Source organism: Lagopus muta, chromosome 33 (genome assembly GCF_023343835.1).
Source record: "Lagopus muta isolate bLagMut1 chromosome 33, bLagMut1 primary, whole genome shotgun sequence".
Lineage (NCBI taxonomy): Eukaryota > Metazoa > Chordata > Aves > Galliformes > Phasianidae > Lagopus > Lagopus muta.
Genome location: NC_064465.1, coordinates 464,359 through 480,830, shown reverse-complemented (window position 1 = coordinate 480,830; position 16,472 = coordinate 464,359). Strand labels below are relative to the sequence as shown.

At 62.6% G+C, this 16,472-nt stretch overlaps 1 protein-coding gene and 1 long non-coding RNA gene across 2 annotated transcripts in view; one reads left to right on the top strand and one right to left on the bottom strand.

The window, feature by feature from the left end:
- LOC125686229 (complement factor B-like) overlaps positions 1-16,472 on the top strand; it is a 57,770-nt gene that overhangs the window by 5,461 nt on the left and 35,837 nt on the right. The window contains 5 exon segments of the mRNA XM_048929989.1: positions 926-935; positions 3,223-3,407; positions 4,469-4,642; positions 8,257-8,352; positions 13,522-13,658. Of these exon segments, the coding sequence (XP_048785946.1) occupies positions 926-935; positions 3,223-3,407; positions 4,469-4,642; positions 8,257-8,352; positions 13,522-13,658 (602 nt within the window).
- On the bottom strand, positions 11,483-12,695 carry LOC125686230 (uncharacterized). The gene is made up of 3 exons (XR_007373715.1): positions 12,585-12,695; positions 12,276-12,363; positions 11,483-11,835 (listed from the first exon to the last, which is right to left on the bottom strand). It is a non-coding gene; the product is annotated as an uncharacterized LOC125686230 (long non-coding RNA).

The window sequence follows — 16,472 nt, the reverse complement described above, 5'->3', positions numbered from 1 at the left end:
CTCTATGGGGTTTCCATAGGGTCTCTATGGGGTCTTTATGGGGTCTCTATAGGGTCTCTATGGGGTCTTTATGGGGTCTCTGTGGGGTCTCTATACTGTCTTTATGGCGTCTCTATAGGGTCTCTATGGGCAGTTATGGGGTCTCTGTGGGGGTCTCTATGGGGTCTCTATAGGGTCTCTGTGGGGTCTTTATGGGGTTTCTATGGGGTCTCTATGGGTCTCTATGAGGTCTCTATTGGGTCTCTATAGGGTCTCTATGGGCCGATATGGGGTCTCTATGGGGTCTCTATAGGGTCTCTATGGGGTCTCTATAGGGTCTCTATGGGGTCTCTATGGGGTCTCTATAGGGTCTCTATAGGCCGTTATGGGGTCTCTATGGGGTCTCTATGGGGTTGCTATGGCTGTCCACGGCCGGTAGGGGGCGCTGTGGTTCCTCATGCATCTCTATGGGGTTTCTATGGGTCTTTTTGCTTCTCTATGGGTCTCTATGGGTCCTATGAGTCTCTATGGGGACTCTATGGGGTCTCTGTGGGGTCTCTATGGGCCGTTATGGGGTGTCTATGGGGTCCTTTATGGGGTCTCTATGGGTTCTCTATGGGGTTGCTATAGCTCTCCATGGCCACTAGGGAGCGCTGTGGTTCCACTGGGTCCCTATGTGTCCTTATGGGGCTCTATGAGACTCAGTGGGTTTCTATGATCCTCTATGGGTCTCTATGGGTCCCACTTGTCTCTATGGGGTCTCTATGGAGCGCTCTGGGGTTGCTATGGCTCTCTATGGCCAGTAGGGGGCGCTGCGGTGCCTCATGCGTCTCTATGGGGTTTCTATGGGTCTCTCTGAATCTCTACGGGTTCCTATTGTTCCCTATGGGTCTCTATGGGTCTCTATGGGTGGTGGGTGCCGCTGCAGCCCAAGCTCGGGACCCCCAAGTACAGAGGTAGGAAGGGGGGGGGTTATGGAGTCGAGGTGGGGTCTCTGTGGGTCCAGGTGGGAACTCTATAGGGCGGTATGGGGTCTTCATGGGGTCTCTATGGGGCGCTCTGGGGTTGCTATAGCTCTCCATGGCCACTGGTGGGCGCTGTGGTTTCCTATGGGTTCCTGTGGGTCCCTATGGCTCTCTGTGGGTCTCCATGGAGACTCAGTGGCTTTCATAGGCACCCTTATTCTCTATGAGTCCCTATGGGTCCCAGCATTGGTCCCTATGGGTCCCTATGGGTCTCCATGTGTCCCCATGTCTCCCTATGGGTCCCCATGGATCTTAATGGGTCCCTATGGGTTTCTATGTGTCCCCATGTGTCCCTATGGGTCCCTATGGGTCCCCATGGATCTTAATGGGTCACTGTTTGTCCCTATGGGTCTCTGTTTGTCCCCATGTGCCCCTAAGAGTCCCTATGGGTCCCCATGTGTCCCCATGAGTCCCCATGTGTCCCTATGGGTCCCCATGTGTCCCTATGGGTCCCTATGGGTCCCCATGGATCTTAATGGGTCACTGTTTGTCCCTATGGGTCTCTGTTTGTCCCCATGTGCCCCTAAGAGTCCCTATGGGTCCCCATGTGTCCCCATGAGTCCCCATGTGTCCCCATGTGTCCCTATGGGTCCCTATGTGTCCCCATGAGTCCCCATGTGTCCCTGTGGGTCCCCATGGATCTGAATGGGTCCCTATGTGTCCCCATGTGTCCCTATGGGTCCCCATGGATCTTAAAGGGTCCCCATGGGCCCCGATGTGTCCCTCTGGGTCCCTATGGGTCCCCATGGATCTGAATGAGTCCCTATGGGGTCCCCCATGTGTCCCTATTGGTCCCCATGGATCTGAATGGGTCCCCATGTGCCCCCATGTGTCCCCATGGATCTTAATGGGTCCCTATGGGTCCCCCATGTGTCCCTATGGGGTCCCTATGGGTCCCCATGGATCTGAATGGGTCCCCATGTGCCCCTATGTGCCCCTGTGGGTCCCCATGTGTCCCTAAGAATCCCTGTGGGTCACCATGTGTCCCCATGGGTCCCCATGGATCTGAATGAGTCCCTATGGGGTCCCCTTGTGTCCCTATGGGTCCCCATGTGTCCCTATGGGCCCCCATGTGTCCCTATGGGTCCCTATGGGTCCCCATGTGTCCCTATGGGGTCCCCTTGTGTCCCTATGGTCCCCATGTGTCCCTATGGGGTCCCCTTGTGTCCCTATATGCCCCCATGTGTCCCTATGGGTCCCCATGTGTCCCCATGGATCTTAATGGGTCCTCATGGGTCCCCATGTGTCCCTATGTGTCCCCATGGATCCGAACGGGTCCCCATGTGTCCCTATGTATCCCCATGTGTCCCCATGGATCTGAATGGGTCCCTATGTGTCCCCATGTGTCCCTATAGGTCCCCCATGGATCTTAATGGGTCCCTCTGGGTCCCCCCCCATGTGTCCCCATGGATCCGAATGGGTCCCCCATGTGTCCCCATGTGTCCCTATGTGCCCCCATGTGTCCCCATGGATCCGAATGGGTCCCCATGTGTCCCTATGTGTCCCTATGTGTCCCCATGTGTCCCCATGGATCTTAATGGGTCCCTATGGGTCCCCATGTGTCCCCATGGATCCGAACGGGTCCCCATGTGTCCCCATGTGTCCCTATGTGTCCCCATGGAATTGAATGGGTCCCCATGTGTCCCCATGTGTCCCTATGTGCCCCCATGTGTCCCCATGGATCTGAATGGGTCCCTATGTGTCCCCATGTGTCCCTATGTGTCCCCATGTGTCCCCATGGATCTGAATGGGTCCCTATGTGTCCCCCATGTGTCCCTATAGGTCCCCATGGATCTTAATGGGTCCCTCTGGGTCCCCATGTGTCCCCATGGATCTGAATGGGTCCCCATGTGTCCCCATGTGTCCCCTATGTGCCCCCATGTGTCCCCATGGATCTGAATGGGTCCCTATGTGTCCCCATGTGTCCCTATGTGTCCCCATGTGTCCCCATGGATCTTAATGGGTCCCTATGGGTCCCCCATGTGTCCCCATGGATCCGAACGGGGTCCCCATGTGTCCCCATGTGTCCCCATGGATCTTAATGGGTCCCTATGGGTCCCCATGTGTCCCCATGGATCCGAACGGGTCCCCATGTGTCCCCCATGTGTCCCTATGTGCCCCCATGTGTCCCCCATGGATCCGAATGGGTCCCCATGTTTCCCTATGGCTCCCTATGCGTCCCCTCGTGTCCCCACGTTCCCCGTGGTCGCTCCCGCAGCCGCGTGGTGCCCGGCCCCGCAGGACCTGGAGCACGGCGCCCTGTGGCCCCGGCTCCCCCGTTACCCGCCCGGTTCCGTCCTTCACTTCCGCTGCTTCGACGGCTTCTCGCTGCGGGGCTCCAGAACCGGAGCTGCGGCCCGGGGGGGAAATGGAGCGGCGTCACCGCGGTGTGCGACGATGGATGTGGGTGCAGCGCCCCCCTGCCGGCCACAAAACGGGGCCTTGGGGGGGCCCACAGCCCCATATAGCCCATAGAACCCCATAGAAACCCATAGAACCCCATATAGCCCCATAGAACCCCATAGAACCCCATATAGCCCCATATCCCCCATATAACCCCATATAACCCCATATCCCCCATAGAACCCCATAGAAACCCATATCCCCCATATAACCCCATATAACCCCATATAACCCCATGGCCCCCCATATAACCCCATATAACCCCATATCCCCCATATAGCCCCATAGAGCCCCATATAACCCCATATAGCCCCATATAACCCCATATAACCCCATATAACCCCATAGCCCCCATATAACCCATAGAACCCCATAGAACCCCATAGAACCCCATATAGCCCCATAGAACCCCATAGAACCCCATAGCCCCCATATAGCCCCATATAACCCCATATAGCCCCATATAACCCCATATAACCCCATATAACCCCATATCCCCCATATAGCCCCATATAACTCCATATATCCCCATATCCCCCAAATAACCCCATATAGCCCCATAGAACCCCATAGAACCCCATATAACCCCATATAATCCCATATAACCCCATATAACCCCACATAACCCCATATCCCCCATATAACCCCATAGAACCCCATATAGCCCCATAGAACCCAATAGAACCCCATATCCCCCATATAGCCCCATATAACCCCATATAACCCCATATCCCCCATATAACCCCACATAACCCCATATCCCCCATATAAACCCATATAACCCCATAGAACCCCATAGAACCCCATAGAACCCCATAGAACCCCATAGCCCCCATATCCCCCATACCCCACCCCACATCCCCTCCCCCTGACCCCATACCCCGACCCCCGACCCCATATCCCCCCTCCCACGACCCCATACCCCCCCCCGACCCCATACCCCTTCCCCCGACCCCATATCCCCCCCCACAACCCCATACCCCCTCCCACGACCCCATATCCCCCCCCCGACCCCATACCCCCCCCCACAACCCCATATCCCCCCCATATCCCCCCCCCAGCCGGTGACTGCCCGGCGCCCCCGGTGCCGGCGGGCGGCAGCAAGGAGGGCTCCCGGTACCGCCTGGAGGATTCGGTCCGATTCCGTTGCGGCTCCGGTTTGGTGCTGCTGGGTTCGGCCGTGCGCCGCTGCCTCGAGGGGGGGGTCTGGAGCGGGACCGAACCGCAGTGCAGGGGTGAGGGGGGGCCATGGGGGGGGTTATGGGGGGGTAAAGGGGGGTTATGGGGCGGGGGGTTATAGGGGGGTTTATGGAGGAGTTATGGGGGGGGTGATGGGGGGCTTATGGGGGGGGGTTATAGGGGGGTTATGGGGGGGGTTGTAGGGGGGGTTATGGGGGGGGTTATAGGGGGGGTTATGGGGGGGTTATGGGGGGGTTACAGGGGAGGTTATAGGGGGGGTTATGGGGGGGGGTTATAGGGGGGGTTATGGGGGGTTATGGGGGGGGTTATAGGGGGGATTATGGGGGGGTTATGGGGGGGTTATAGGGGGGCTTATGGGGGGGTAAAGGGGGGTTATGGGGGGTGATGGGGGGGTTATGGGGCGGGGGGTTATAGGGGGGGTTATGGGGGGGGTTATAGGGGGGGGTGATGGGGGGGTTATGGGGGAGTTTTGGGGGGGTATGGGGGATGATGGGGGGGTTATAGGGGGCTTATGGGGAGGGTGATGGGGGGTTATGGGGGGTTATGGGGGGGGATGGGGGGTAAAGGGGGGTTATGGGGGGGTAAAAGGGGGTTTATGAGGGGGTTATGGGGGGGGGTTATGGGGGGGTGATGGGGGCTTAGAGGGGGGTTATGGGGGGGTTATGGGGGTTATGGGGGATGATGGGGGGTTAGAGAGGGGTTATGGGGGGGTTATGGGGAGGTTATGAGGGGGGGTTATGGGGGGGTTATAGGGGGGTTATGGGGGGGTTATGGGGGGTTATGGGGGGAGTTTTGGGGGGGGTATAGGGGATGATGGGGGGGTTATAGGGGGCTTAAGGGGGGGGTGATGGGGGGGTTATGGGGGTTATAGGGGGGTTATGGGGGGGGTTATGGGGGGTAAAGGGGGGTAAAGGGGGGTTATGGGGGTGATGGGGGTTTAGAGGGGGGTTAAGGGGGGGTTATGGGGGGGTTATGAGGGGGGGTTATAGGGGGGGTTATGGGGGGTTATGGGGGGGGTTATGGGGGGGGTTATGGGGGGGGGTATTGGGGGGAGTTTTTGGGGGGTATGGGGGGTTATGGGGGGGTTATAGGGGGCTTATGGGGGATGATGGGGGGTTATGGGGGGTGATGGGGGGGTTATGGGATGGGGGTTATAGGGGGGGTTATGGGGGGTTATGAGGGGGGTTATAGGGGTGATTATGGGGGGGTTTTGGGGGGGTTATGGGGGGAGTTTTGGGGGGGGTATGGGGGGTTATGGGGGGGTTTATAGGGGGCTTATGGGGGGGTAAAGGGGGTTATGGGGGGTTATGGGGGGTTATGGGGGGGTAAGGGGGGGTTATGGTGGGGGGTTATAGGGGGGGTATGGGGGGAGTTTTGGGGGGGGTATGTGGGGGGTTATGGGGGGGGTTATTGGGGGGGTATGGAGGGTGATGGGGGGTTATGGGGGGGTTATAGGGGGGTTATGGGGGGGGTAAGGGGGGTTATGGGGGGTTATGGGGGGTTATGGGGCGGGGGTTATAGGGAGCGTTATGGGGGGGTTATGGGGGGTTATAGGGGGGCTTATGGGGGAAGTTATGGGGGGGTTATGGGGGAGTTTTGGGGGGGGTATGGGGGGTTATAGGGGGCTTATGGGGGGTGATGGGGGGTTATGGGGGGGTAAAGGGGGGTTATGGGGGGGTAAAGGGGGGTTATGGGGGGTTATGGGGGATGATGGGGGGTTAGAGAGGGGTTATGGGGGGGTTATGGGGAGGTTATGAGGGGGGGTTATGGGGGGGTTATAGGGGGGTTATGGGGGGGTTATGGGGGGTTATGGGGGGTTATGGGGGGTTATGAGGGGGGGTTATGGGGGTTATAGGGGGGTTATGGGGGGTTATGGGGGGGTTATGGGGGGTTATAGGGGGGTTATGGGGGGGTGATGGGGGGGTTATGGGGGGAGTTTTGGGGGGGGTATGGGGATGATGGGGGGGTTATAGGGGGCTTATGGGGGGGTGATGGGGGGGTTATGGGGGGTTATAGGGGGGTTATGGGGGGTAAAGGGGGGTAAAGGGGGGTTATGGGGGGTGATGGGGGTTTAGAGGGGGGTTAAGGGGGGGTTATGGGGGGGTTATGAGGGGGGGTTATAGGGGGGATTATGGGGGGGTTATGGGGGGGGTTATAGGGGGGCTTATGGGGGGGTAAAGGGGGGTTATGGGGGGTGATGGGGGGGGTTATGGGGCGGGGGTTATAGGGGGGTTATGGGGGGGGGTTATAGGGGGGGTGATGGGGGGTTATGGGGGAGTTTTGGGGGGGTATGGGGGATGATGGGGGGGTTATAGGGGGCTTATGGGGAGGGTGATGGGGGGGTGATGGGGGGTTATAGGGGGGTGATGGGGGGTGTATGGGGGGGTAAAAGGGGGTTATGAGGGGGTTATGGGGGGGTTATGGGGGGGTTATGGGGGGGTGATGGAGGCTTAGAGGGGGGTTAAGTGGGCGTTATGGGGGGGTTATGGGGGGTTATGGGGGGGTTATAGGGGGGGTTATGGGGGGGTTATGGGGGGCTATGGGGGGGGGTTATAGGGGGGCGTTATAGGGGGGTTATGGGGCGGGGGTTATGGGGGGGTGATGGCGGGGGTTAATAGGGGGGGTTGTGGGGGGTTATGAGGGGGGGGTTATAGGGGGGATTATGGGAGGTTAGAGGGGGGTTATGGGGGGGTTATAGGGGGGGTTATGGGGGGTTAGAGGGGGGTTATGGGGGGGGTTATAGGGGAAGTTATGGGGGTTATGGGGGAAGTTAAGTGGGGGTTATAGGGGGGGTTATGGGGGGGTAAAGGGGGGTTATTGGGGGGGTTATAGGGGGTTTATGGGGGAAGTTATGGGTGGGGTTATAGGGGAAGTTATGGGGTGGGGGTTGTAGGGGGGGTTATGGGGGGGTTATGGAGGGGCTTATGGGGGGGCTTATGGGGGGGGGTTGGGGTTTCTTTAGGGGGAGGGGTGGATATGGGGGTGGTATTGGGGATGTGGGGGGATATGGGAGATGTGGGGGGATATGGGGGTATGGGGGGATATGGGGCTCTATGGGGCTCTATGGGGCTCTATGGGGTCTAAGGGCTCTATGGGGCTCTATGGGGCTCTATGGGTCGCTATGGGGCTCTATGGTATTGTATGGGGTCTAAGGGGTCTATGGGTCTCTATGGGTCTCTGTAGGGCTCTATGGTATTCTATGGGGTCTAAGGGCTCTATGGGGCACTATGGGTCGCTATGGGGCTCTATGGTATTGTATGGGGTCTAAGGGCTTTATGGGGCTCTATGGGTCGCTATGGGGCACTATGGTATTGTATGGGGTCTAAGGGCTCTATGGGGCTCTATGGGGCTCTATGGGTCGCTATGGGGCTCTATGGTATTCTATGGGTCTAAGGGGTCTATGGGGCTCTATGGGGCTCTGTGGGGTTCTATGGGGTCTATGGGTCTCTATGGGGTCTATGGGGCTGAATGGGGTTCTATGGAGTCTATTGGTCTCCATGGGGCGCTATGCTGCTCTATGGGACTCAATGGGGCTCTGTGCGATTTATGGGTATCTATGGGGCTCGATGCGGTCTATGGGACTCAATAGGTCTCTATGGGGTCTTTGGGGTCTATGGGGCGCTATGGGGTGACGCTCCCCCCCCCCCAGACCCCTATTCGTTCGATACCCCTGAGGACGTCGCGTCGTCCTTCATGGCTTCACTGAGCCAAAGCGTGGAGCGGGCGGACAGCAGCAGCACCCATGGTGTGTGGGGGCGGGGGGGTGGGGGGTGGGTATGGGGGGTATGGGGGGTATGGGGTGGGTGTGGGGGGGTGTGGGGGGTATGGGGGGTATGGGGGGTATGGGGGGTGTGGGGGATATGGGGGGTATGGGGGGTATGGGGGGGTATGGGGGGTGTGGGGGGATGTGGGGGGTATGGGGGGGTATGGGATGTATGGGGGATATGGGGGGTATGGGGGTATGGGGGGTATGGGGGGGGTATGGGGGGTATGGGGGGATATGGGGGTATGGGGGGTATGGGGTGGGTATGGGGGGTATGGGGGGATGTGGGGGATGTGGGGGGGATGGGGCATATGGGGTGGGTAGGGGGGGTATGGAGGGATATGGGGGGTATGGGGTGGGTGTGGGGGGGTGTGGGGGGTATGGGGGGTATGGGGGGTATGGGGGTATGGGGATATGGGGGGATTTGGGGGGTATGGGGGGTATGGGGGGTATGGGGTGGGTATGGGGGGATATGGGGGGTATGGGGGGTAAGGGGGGTATGGGGAATGTGGGGGGATGTGGGGGTATGGGGGGTATGGGGGATATGGGGGGTATGGGGGGTGTGGGGGATATGGGGGGGATATGGGGGGTGTGGGGGGTATGGGGGGTGTGGGGGGTGTGGGGTGGGTGGGGGGGGTATTGGGGGGTATGGGGGGGTATTGGGGGTATGGGGGGTGTGGGGGGTATGGGGGTGTGGGGGGTGTGGGGTGGGTGGGGGGGTATGGGGGGTGTGGGGGGTGGGGTGGGGTGGGTGGGGGGGTATTGGGGGTATGGGGGGTGTGGGGGGTATGGGGGGTATGGGGTGGGTATGGGGGGTGTGGGGGTATGGGGGGGATGTGGGGGGTATGGGAGGTATGGGGGATATGGGGGGATTTGGGGGGTATGGGGGGTGTGGGGGGGTATGGGGGGTATGGGGGGTATGGGGGGGTATGGGGGATATGGGGGGATTTGGGGGGTATGGGGGGTATGGGGGGTATGGGGGGGTATTGGGGGGTATGGGGGGTATGGGGGATCTGGGGGGATTTGGGTGGTATGGGGGGTATGGGGGGTATGGGGTGGGTATGGGGGGGGTATGGGGGGTTAGGGGGGTATGGGGGTATGGGGGGGTATGGGGGGGTATGGGGGGGTATTGGGGGTATGGGGGATATGGGGGGTGTGGGGGGGTATGGGGGGTGTGGGGGGTATGGGGGGGTATGGGGGGTATGGGGGTATGGGGGATATGGGGGTATGGGGGATATGGGGGATATGGGGGGATTTGGGGGGTATGGGGGGTGTGGGGGTATGGGGGGTGTGGGGGTATGGGGGGTGTGGGGGGTATGGGGGGTGTGGGGGGTGTGGGGTGGGTGGGGGGGTATGGGGGTATGGGGGGTATTGGGGGGTATGGGGGGTATGGGGGATATGGGGGGATATGGGGGGTGTGGGGTGGGTGGGGGGTATGGGGGGTGTGGGGGTGTGGGGGGATGTGGGGGGTATGGGGGGTATGGGGGTATGGGGGTATGGGGGATATGGGGGATATGGGGGATATGGGTGGTGTGGGGGGTTTGGGGGGTTTGGGGTGGGTTGGGGGGGGGTTTGGAGGGATATGGGGGGTATGGGGAGTATGGGGGTTGGGGGGTATGGGGGTATGGGGGGTGTGGGGGTATGGGGGGTGTGGGGGTATGGGGGTATGGGGGTATGGGGGTATGGGGGGTGTGGGGGGGTTTGGGGGGTATGGGGGGATATGGGGGGTGTGGGGGGGTATGGGGGTATGGGGGGGTGGGGGGTATGGGGGATGTGGGGGTATGGGGGGTGTGGGGGGTATGGGGGTTTGGGGGGGTATGGGGGGTATGGGGGGTATGGGGGGTATGGGGGGTATGGGGTGGGTGGGTATGGGGAGTATGGGGGGTATGGGGTGGGACCGCTATGGGTAGCTATAGGACATCTATGGGGCCGCTATGGGGCCGGTATAGGATATCTATGGGGCATCTATGGGGCCACCATGGGGCCGCTATAGGACATCTATGGGGCCGCTATGGGGCTGCTATAGGACATCTATGGAGCCACCATGGGGCAGTTATAGGATATCTTATGGGGCCACCATGGGGTTCCTATAGGACATCTATGGGGCCGCCATGGGGTATCTATAGGACATCTATGGGGCCGCTATGGGGCTGCTATAGGACATGTATGGGACAGCTATAGGACATCCATGGGGCAGCTATAGGGCCGCTGTGAGGCTGCTATGGGGTATCTACAGGGCAGCTATAGGGCTGCTGTGGGGCTGCTATGGGGTTTCTATAGGGCAGCTATAGGGCCGCTGTGGGGCTGCTATGGGGTATCTATAGGGCAGCCGTGGGCCACCATGGGGCTGCTATGGGGTATCTATAGGGCAGCCGCGGGGCCGTTGTGGGGCTGCTATGGGGTACCTATAGGGCAGCCGTGGGGCCGCTGTGGGGCTGCTATAGGGTATCTATAGGGCAGCTATAGGGCTGCTGTGGGGACTGCTATGGGGTATCTATAGGGCAGCCATGGGGCCGCTGTGGGGCTGCTATGGGGTATCTATAGGGCAGCCGTGGGGCCGCTGTGGGGCTGCTATAGGGTATCTATGGGGCAGCTATAGGGCTGCTGTGGGGCTGCTATGGGGTATCTATAGGGCAGCCGTGGGGCCACCATGGGGCTGCTATGGGGTATCTATAGGGCAGCCGCGGGGCCGTTGTGGGGCTGCTATGGGGGTACCTATAGGGCAGCCGTGGGGGCCGCTGTGGGGCTGCTATAGGGTATCTATAGGGCAGCTATAGGGCTGCTGTGGGACTGCTATGGGGTATCTATAGGGCAGCTATAGGGCTGCTGTGGGGCTGCTATGGGGTATCTATAGGGCAGCTATAGGGCCGCTGTGGGGCTGCTATGGGGTATCTATGGGGCAGCTATAGGGCTGCTGTGGGGCTGCTATGGGGTATCTATAGGGCAGCTATAGGGCCGCTGTGGGGCTGCTATGGGGTATCTATAGGGCAGCTATAGGGCTGCTGTGGGGCTGCTATGGGGTATCTATAGGGCAGCCGCGGGGGCCACCATGGGGCTGCTATGGGGTATCTATAGGGCAGCTATAGGGCCGTTGTGGGGCTGCTATGGGGTATCTATAGGGCAGCCGTGGGGCCGCTGTGGGGCTGCTATAGGGTATCTATAGGGCAGCTATAGGGCCGCTGTGGGGCTGCTATGGGGTACCTATAGGGCAGCTATAGGGCTGCTGTGGGGCTGCTATGGGGTATCTATAGGGCAGCCATGGGGCCGCCGTGGGGCTGCTATGGGGTACCTATAGGGCAGCTATAGGGCTGCTGTGGGGCTGCTATGGGGTATCTATAGGGCAGCCGTGGGGCCGCTGTGGGGCTGCTATAGGGTATCTATAGGGCAGCTATAGGGCTGCTGTGGGACTGCTATGGGGTATCTATAGGGCAGCCGCGGGGCCGTTGTGGGGCTGCTATGGGGTACCTATAGGGCAGCTATAGGGCTGCTGTGGGACTGCTATGGGGTATCTATAGGGCAGCCGTGGGGCCGCTGTGGGGCTGCTATAGGATATCTATAGGGCAGCTATAGGGCCGCTGTGGGGCTGCTATGGGGTATCTATAGGGCAGCTATAGGGCTGCTGTGGGGCTGCTATGGGGTATCTATAGGGCAGCCGTGGGGCCACCATGGGGCTGCTATGGGGTACCTATAGGGCAGCCGCGGGGGCCACCATGGGGCTGCTATAGGGTATCTATAGGGCAGCTATAGGGCTGCTGTGGGACTGCTATGGGGTATCTATAGGCAGCCGCGGGGCCGTTGTGGGGCTGCTATGGGGTACCTATAGGGCAGCTATAGGGCTGCTGTGGGGCTGCTATGGGGTATCTATAGGGCAGCCGTGGGGCCACTGTGGGGCTGCTATGGGGTACCTATAGGGCAGCTATAGGGCTGCTGTGGGGCTGCTATGGGGTATCTATAGGGCAGCTATAGGGCTGCTGTGGGACTGCTATGGGGTATCTATAGGGCAGCTATAGGGCTGCTGTGGGGCTGCTATGGGGTATCTATAGGGCAGCCGCGGGGGCCACCATGGGGCTGCTATGGGGTATCTATAGGGCAGCTATAGGGCCGTTGTGGGGCTGCTATGGGGTATCTATAGGGCAGCCGTGGGGCCGCTGTGGGGCTGCTATAGGGTATCTATAGGGCAGCTATAGGGCCGCTGTGGGGCTGCTATGGGGTACCTATAGGGCAGCTATAGGGCTGCTGTGGGGCTGCTATGGGGTATCTATAGGGCAGCCATGGGGCCGCCGTGGGGCTGCTATGGGGTACCTATAGGGCAGCTATAGGGCTGCTGTGGGGGCTGCTATGGGGTATCTATAGGGCAGCCGTGGGGCCGCTGTGGGGCTGCTATAGGGTATCTATAGGGCAGCTATAGGGCTGCTGTGGGACTGCTATGGGGTATCTATAGGGCAGCCGCGGGGGCCGTTGTGGGGCTGCTATGGGGTACCTATAGGGCAGCTATAGGGCTGCTGTGGGACTGCTATGGGGTATCTATAGGGCAGCCGTGGGGCCGCTGTGGGGCTGCTATAGGATATCTATAGGGCAGCTATAGGGGCCGCTGTGGGGCTGCTATGGGGTATCTATAGGGCAGCTATAGGGCTGCTGTGGGGCTGCTATGGGGTATCTATAGGGCAGCCGTGGGGCCACCATGGGGCTGCTATGGGGTACCTATAGGGCAGCCGCGGGGCCACCATGGGGCTGCTATAGGGTATCTATAGGGCAGCTATAGGGCTGCTGTGGGACTGCTATGGGGTATCTATAGGGCAGCCGCGGGGCCGTTGTGGGGCTGCTATGGGGTACCTATAGGGCAGCTATAGGGCTGCTGTGGGGCTGCTATGGGGTATCTATAGGGCAGCCGTGGGGCCACTGTGGGGCTGCTATGGGGGTACCTATAGGGCAGCTATAGGGCTGCTGTGGGGCTGCTATGGGGTATCTATAGGGCAGCTATAGGGCTGCTGTGGGACTGCTATGGGGTATCTATAGGGCAGCTATAGGGCTGCTGTGGGGGCTGCTATGGGGTATCTATAGGGCAGCCATGGGGCCGCCGTGGGGCTGCTATGGGGTATCTATGGGGCAGCCGTGGGGCCGCTGTGGGGCAGCGCCGTGTGTCGCCCGCAGACCCGACGGAGAAGCGGCGCATCCGGGTGGAGGCCGGCGCGGCTCTGAACGTTTTCCTGCTGCTCGACGCCTCCCGCAGCGTCGGCGCCAAGGAGTTCGGGGAGTCCAGCAGCGCCCTGCAGCAACTGGTGGAGAAGGTGGGGGGGGGGGGGATGGGGGGTCGTGGGGGGGGATATGGGGGGTATGGGGGGTATGGGGGGGGATTTGGGGGCTTATGGGGGGCAGAGGGGGGGGATGGGGGGGGTATGGGGGGTGGCGGGGGATATGGGGGGATATGGGGGGATATGGGGGGTCGTGGGGGGGGATGGGGGGTATGGGGGGGGTATGGGGGGTGGGGGGGGAATATGGGGGGATATGGGGGGTATGGGGGGTCATGAGGGGGGATGTGGGGTGGTGGGGGGGGGATGGGGGGGTATGGGGGGGTAGAGGGGGGGGGATGTGGGGTCGTGGGGGGGTATGGGGGGTCGGGGGGGATGGGGGGGGATTTGGGGGCTTATGGGGGGTAGAGGGGGGGGATGGGGGGTAGAGGAGGGGGTACGGGAGGGATGTGGGGTCGTGGGGGGGGATATGGTGGTAGAGGGGGGCAATGTGGGGTCGTGAGGGGGGGATGGGGGGGATGAGGGGGGGATGGGGGGATTTTGGGGGGGCCGGGGGTGGGGGGGGATGGGGGGTCGTGGGGGGGTATGGGAGGGATGTGGGGGGGGGATGTGGGGGAGGGGGGGGATGGGGGGTCGTGGGGGGGGGATATGGGGGTAGAGGGGGGCGATGTGGGGACATGGGGGGGGGGATGTGGGGTGGTGGGGGAGGATGGGGGGGTATGGGGGGGGGTATGGGAGGGATGTGGGGTCGTGGGGGGGGGAATGGGGGGTATGGGGGGGTATGGGGGGATTTTGGGGGGCTGGGGGGTGGGGGGGATGGGGGGTCGTGGGGGGGGGGGGGATGGGGGGGTAGAGGGGATCGGTGTGGGGTCGTGGGGGGGGGATGGGGGGGGATGGGGGGGTGTGGGGGGATTTTGGGGGGCTGGGGGTGGGGGGGATGGGCTGGGGGGTCGTGGGGGGGGATATGGGGGTAGAGGGGGGCAATGTGGGGTCGTGGGGGGGGGATGGGGGGGGGTGTGGGGGGGATTTTGGGGGGCTGGGGGTGGGGGGGATGTGGGGTCGTGGGGGGGTATGGGAGGGATGTGGGGGGGGGATGTGGGGGAGGGGGGGATGGGGGGTCGTGGGGGGGGGGATATGGGGGTAGAGGGGGGGCGATGTGGGGACATGGGGGGGGGATGGGGGGGTAGAGGGGATCGATGTGGGGTCGTGGGGGGGGATGGGGGGGGTGTGGGGGGATTTTGGGGGGCTAGGGGTGGGGGGGATGGGGGGTCGTGGGGGGGGTGGGGGGGGATATGGGGGGATATGGGGGGTATGGGGGGTCGTGGGGGGGGGATGTGGGGGGGATGTGGGGTGGTGGGGGAGGATGGGGGGGTATGGGGGGGGTATGGGAGGGATGTGGGGTCGTGGGGGGGGGGAATGGGGGGTATGGGGGGGTATGGGGGGATTTTGGGGGGGCTGGGGGTGGGGGGGATGGGGGGGTCGTGGGGGGGGGTGGGGGGGATATGGGGGGATATGGGGGGTATGGGGGGTCGTGGGGGGGGATGGGGGGGAGTATGGGGGGTAGAGGGGGGGGGATGTGGGGGAGGGGGGTGGGGGGGATGGGGGGTCGCGGGGGGGGGATGTGTGGGGGGATGTGGGGTGGTGGGGGAGGATGGGGGGGTATGGGGGGGGGTATGGGGGGATTTGGGGGGGCTGGGGGTGGGGGGGATGTGGGGCCGTGGGGGGGGGGGATGTGGGGGTAGAGGGGATCGATGTGGGGTCGTGGGGGGGGGATGGGGGGGGATGGGGGGGTGTGGGGGAATTTTGGGGGGCTGGGGGTGGGGGGGGATGGGGGGTCGTGGGGGGGGTGGGGGAGGATATGGGGGGATATGGGGGGTATGGGGGGGTATGGGGGGTCGTGGGGGGGGGATGTGGGGGGGATGTGGGGTGGTGGGGGAGGATGGGGGGGGTATGGGGGGGGTATGGGAGGGATGGGGGGTCGTGGGGGGGGGGGATGGGGGGGTAGAGGGGATCGGTGTGGGGTCGTGGGGGGGGGATGGGGGGGATGGGGGGGGTGTGGGGGGATTTTGGGGGGCTGGGGGTGGGGGGGGATGGGGGGAACGTGGGGGGGGTGGGGGGGGATATGGGGGGATATGGGGGGTTCGGGGGGTATGGGGGGTCGTGGGGGGGGGATGTGGGGGGGGATGTGGGGTGGTGGGGGAGGATGGGGGGGTATGGGGGGGGTATGGGAGGGATGTGGGGTCGTGGGGGGGGGGAATGGGGGGTATGGGGGGATATGGGGGGATTTTGGGGGGCTGGGGGTGGGGGGGATGGGGGGTCGTGGGGGGGGGGATGGGGGGGTAGAGGGGATCGGTGTGGGGTCGTGGGGGGGATGGGGGGGGATGGGGGGGTGTGGGGGGATTTTGGGGGGCTGGGGGTGGGGGGGATGGGGGAACGTGGGGGGGGTGGGGGGGGATATGGGGGGATATGGGGGGTTCGGGGGGTATGGGGGGTCGTGGGGGGGGATGTGGGGGGGATGTGGGGTGGTGGGGGAGGATGGGGGGGTATGGGGGGGGTATGGGAGGGATGTGGGGTCGTGGGGGGGGGAATGGGGGGTATGGGGGGGTATGGGGGGATTTTGGGGGGCTGGGGGTGGGGGGGATGGGGGGTCGTGGGGGGGGTGGGGGGGATATGGGGGGATATGATGGATATGGGGGGTCGTGGGGGGGGGATGGGTGGAGTATGGGGGGTAGAGGGGGGGGATGTGGGGGAGGGGGGTGGGGGGGGATGGGGGGGTCGTGGGGGGGGGTGGGGGGTCGTGGGGGGAAAGGGGGGGAATAGCGGGGGATGCGGGGGTATGGGGGATGTGGGGGG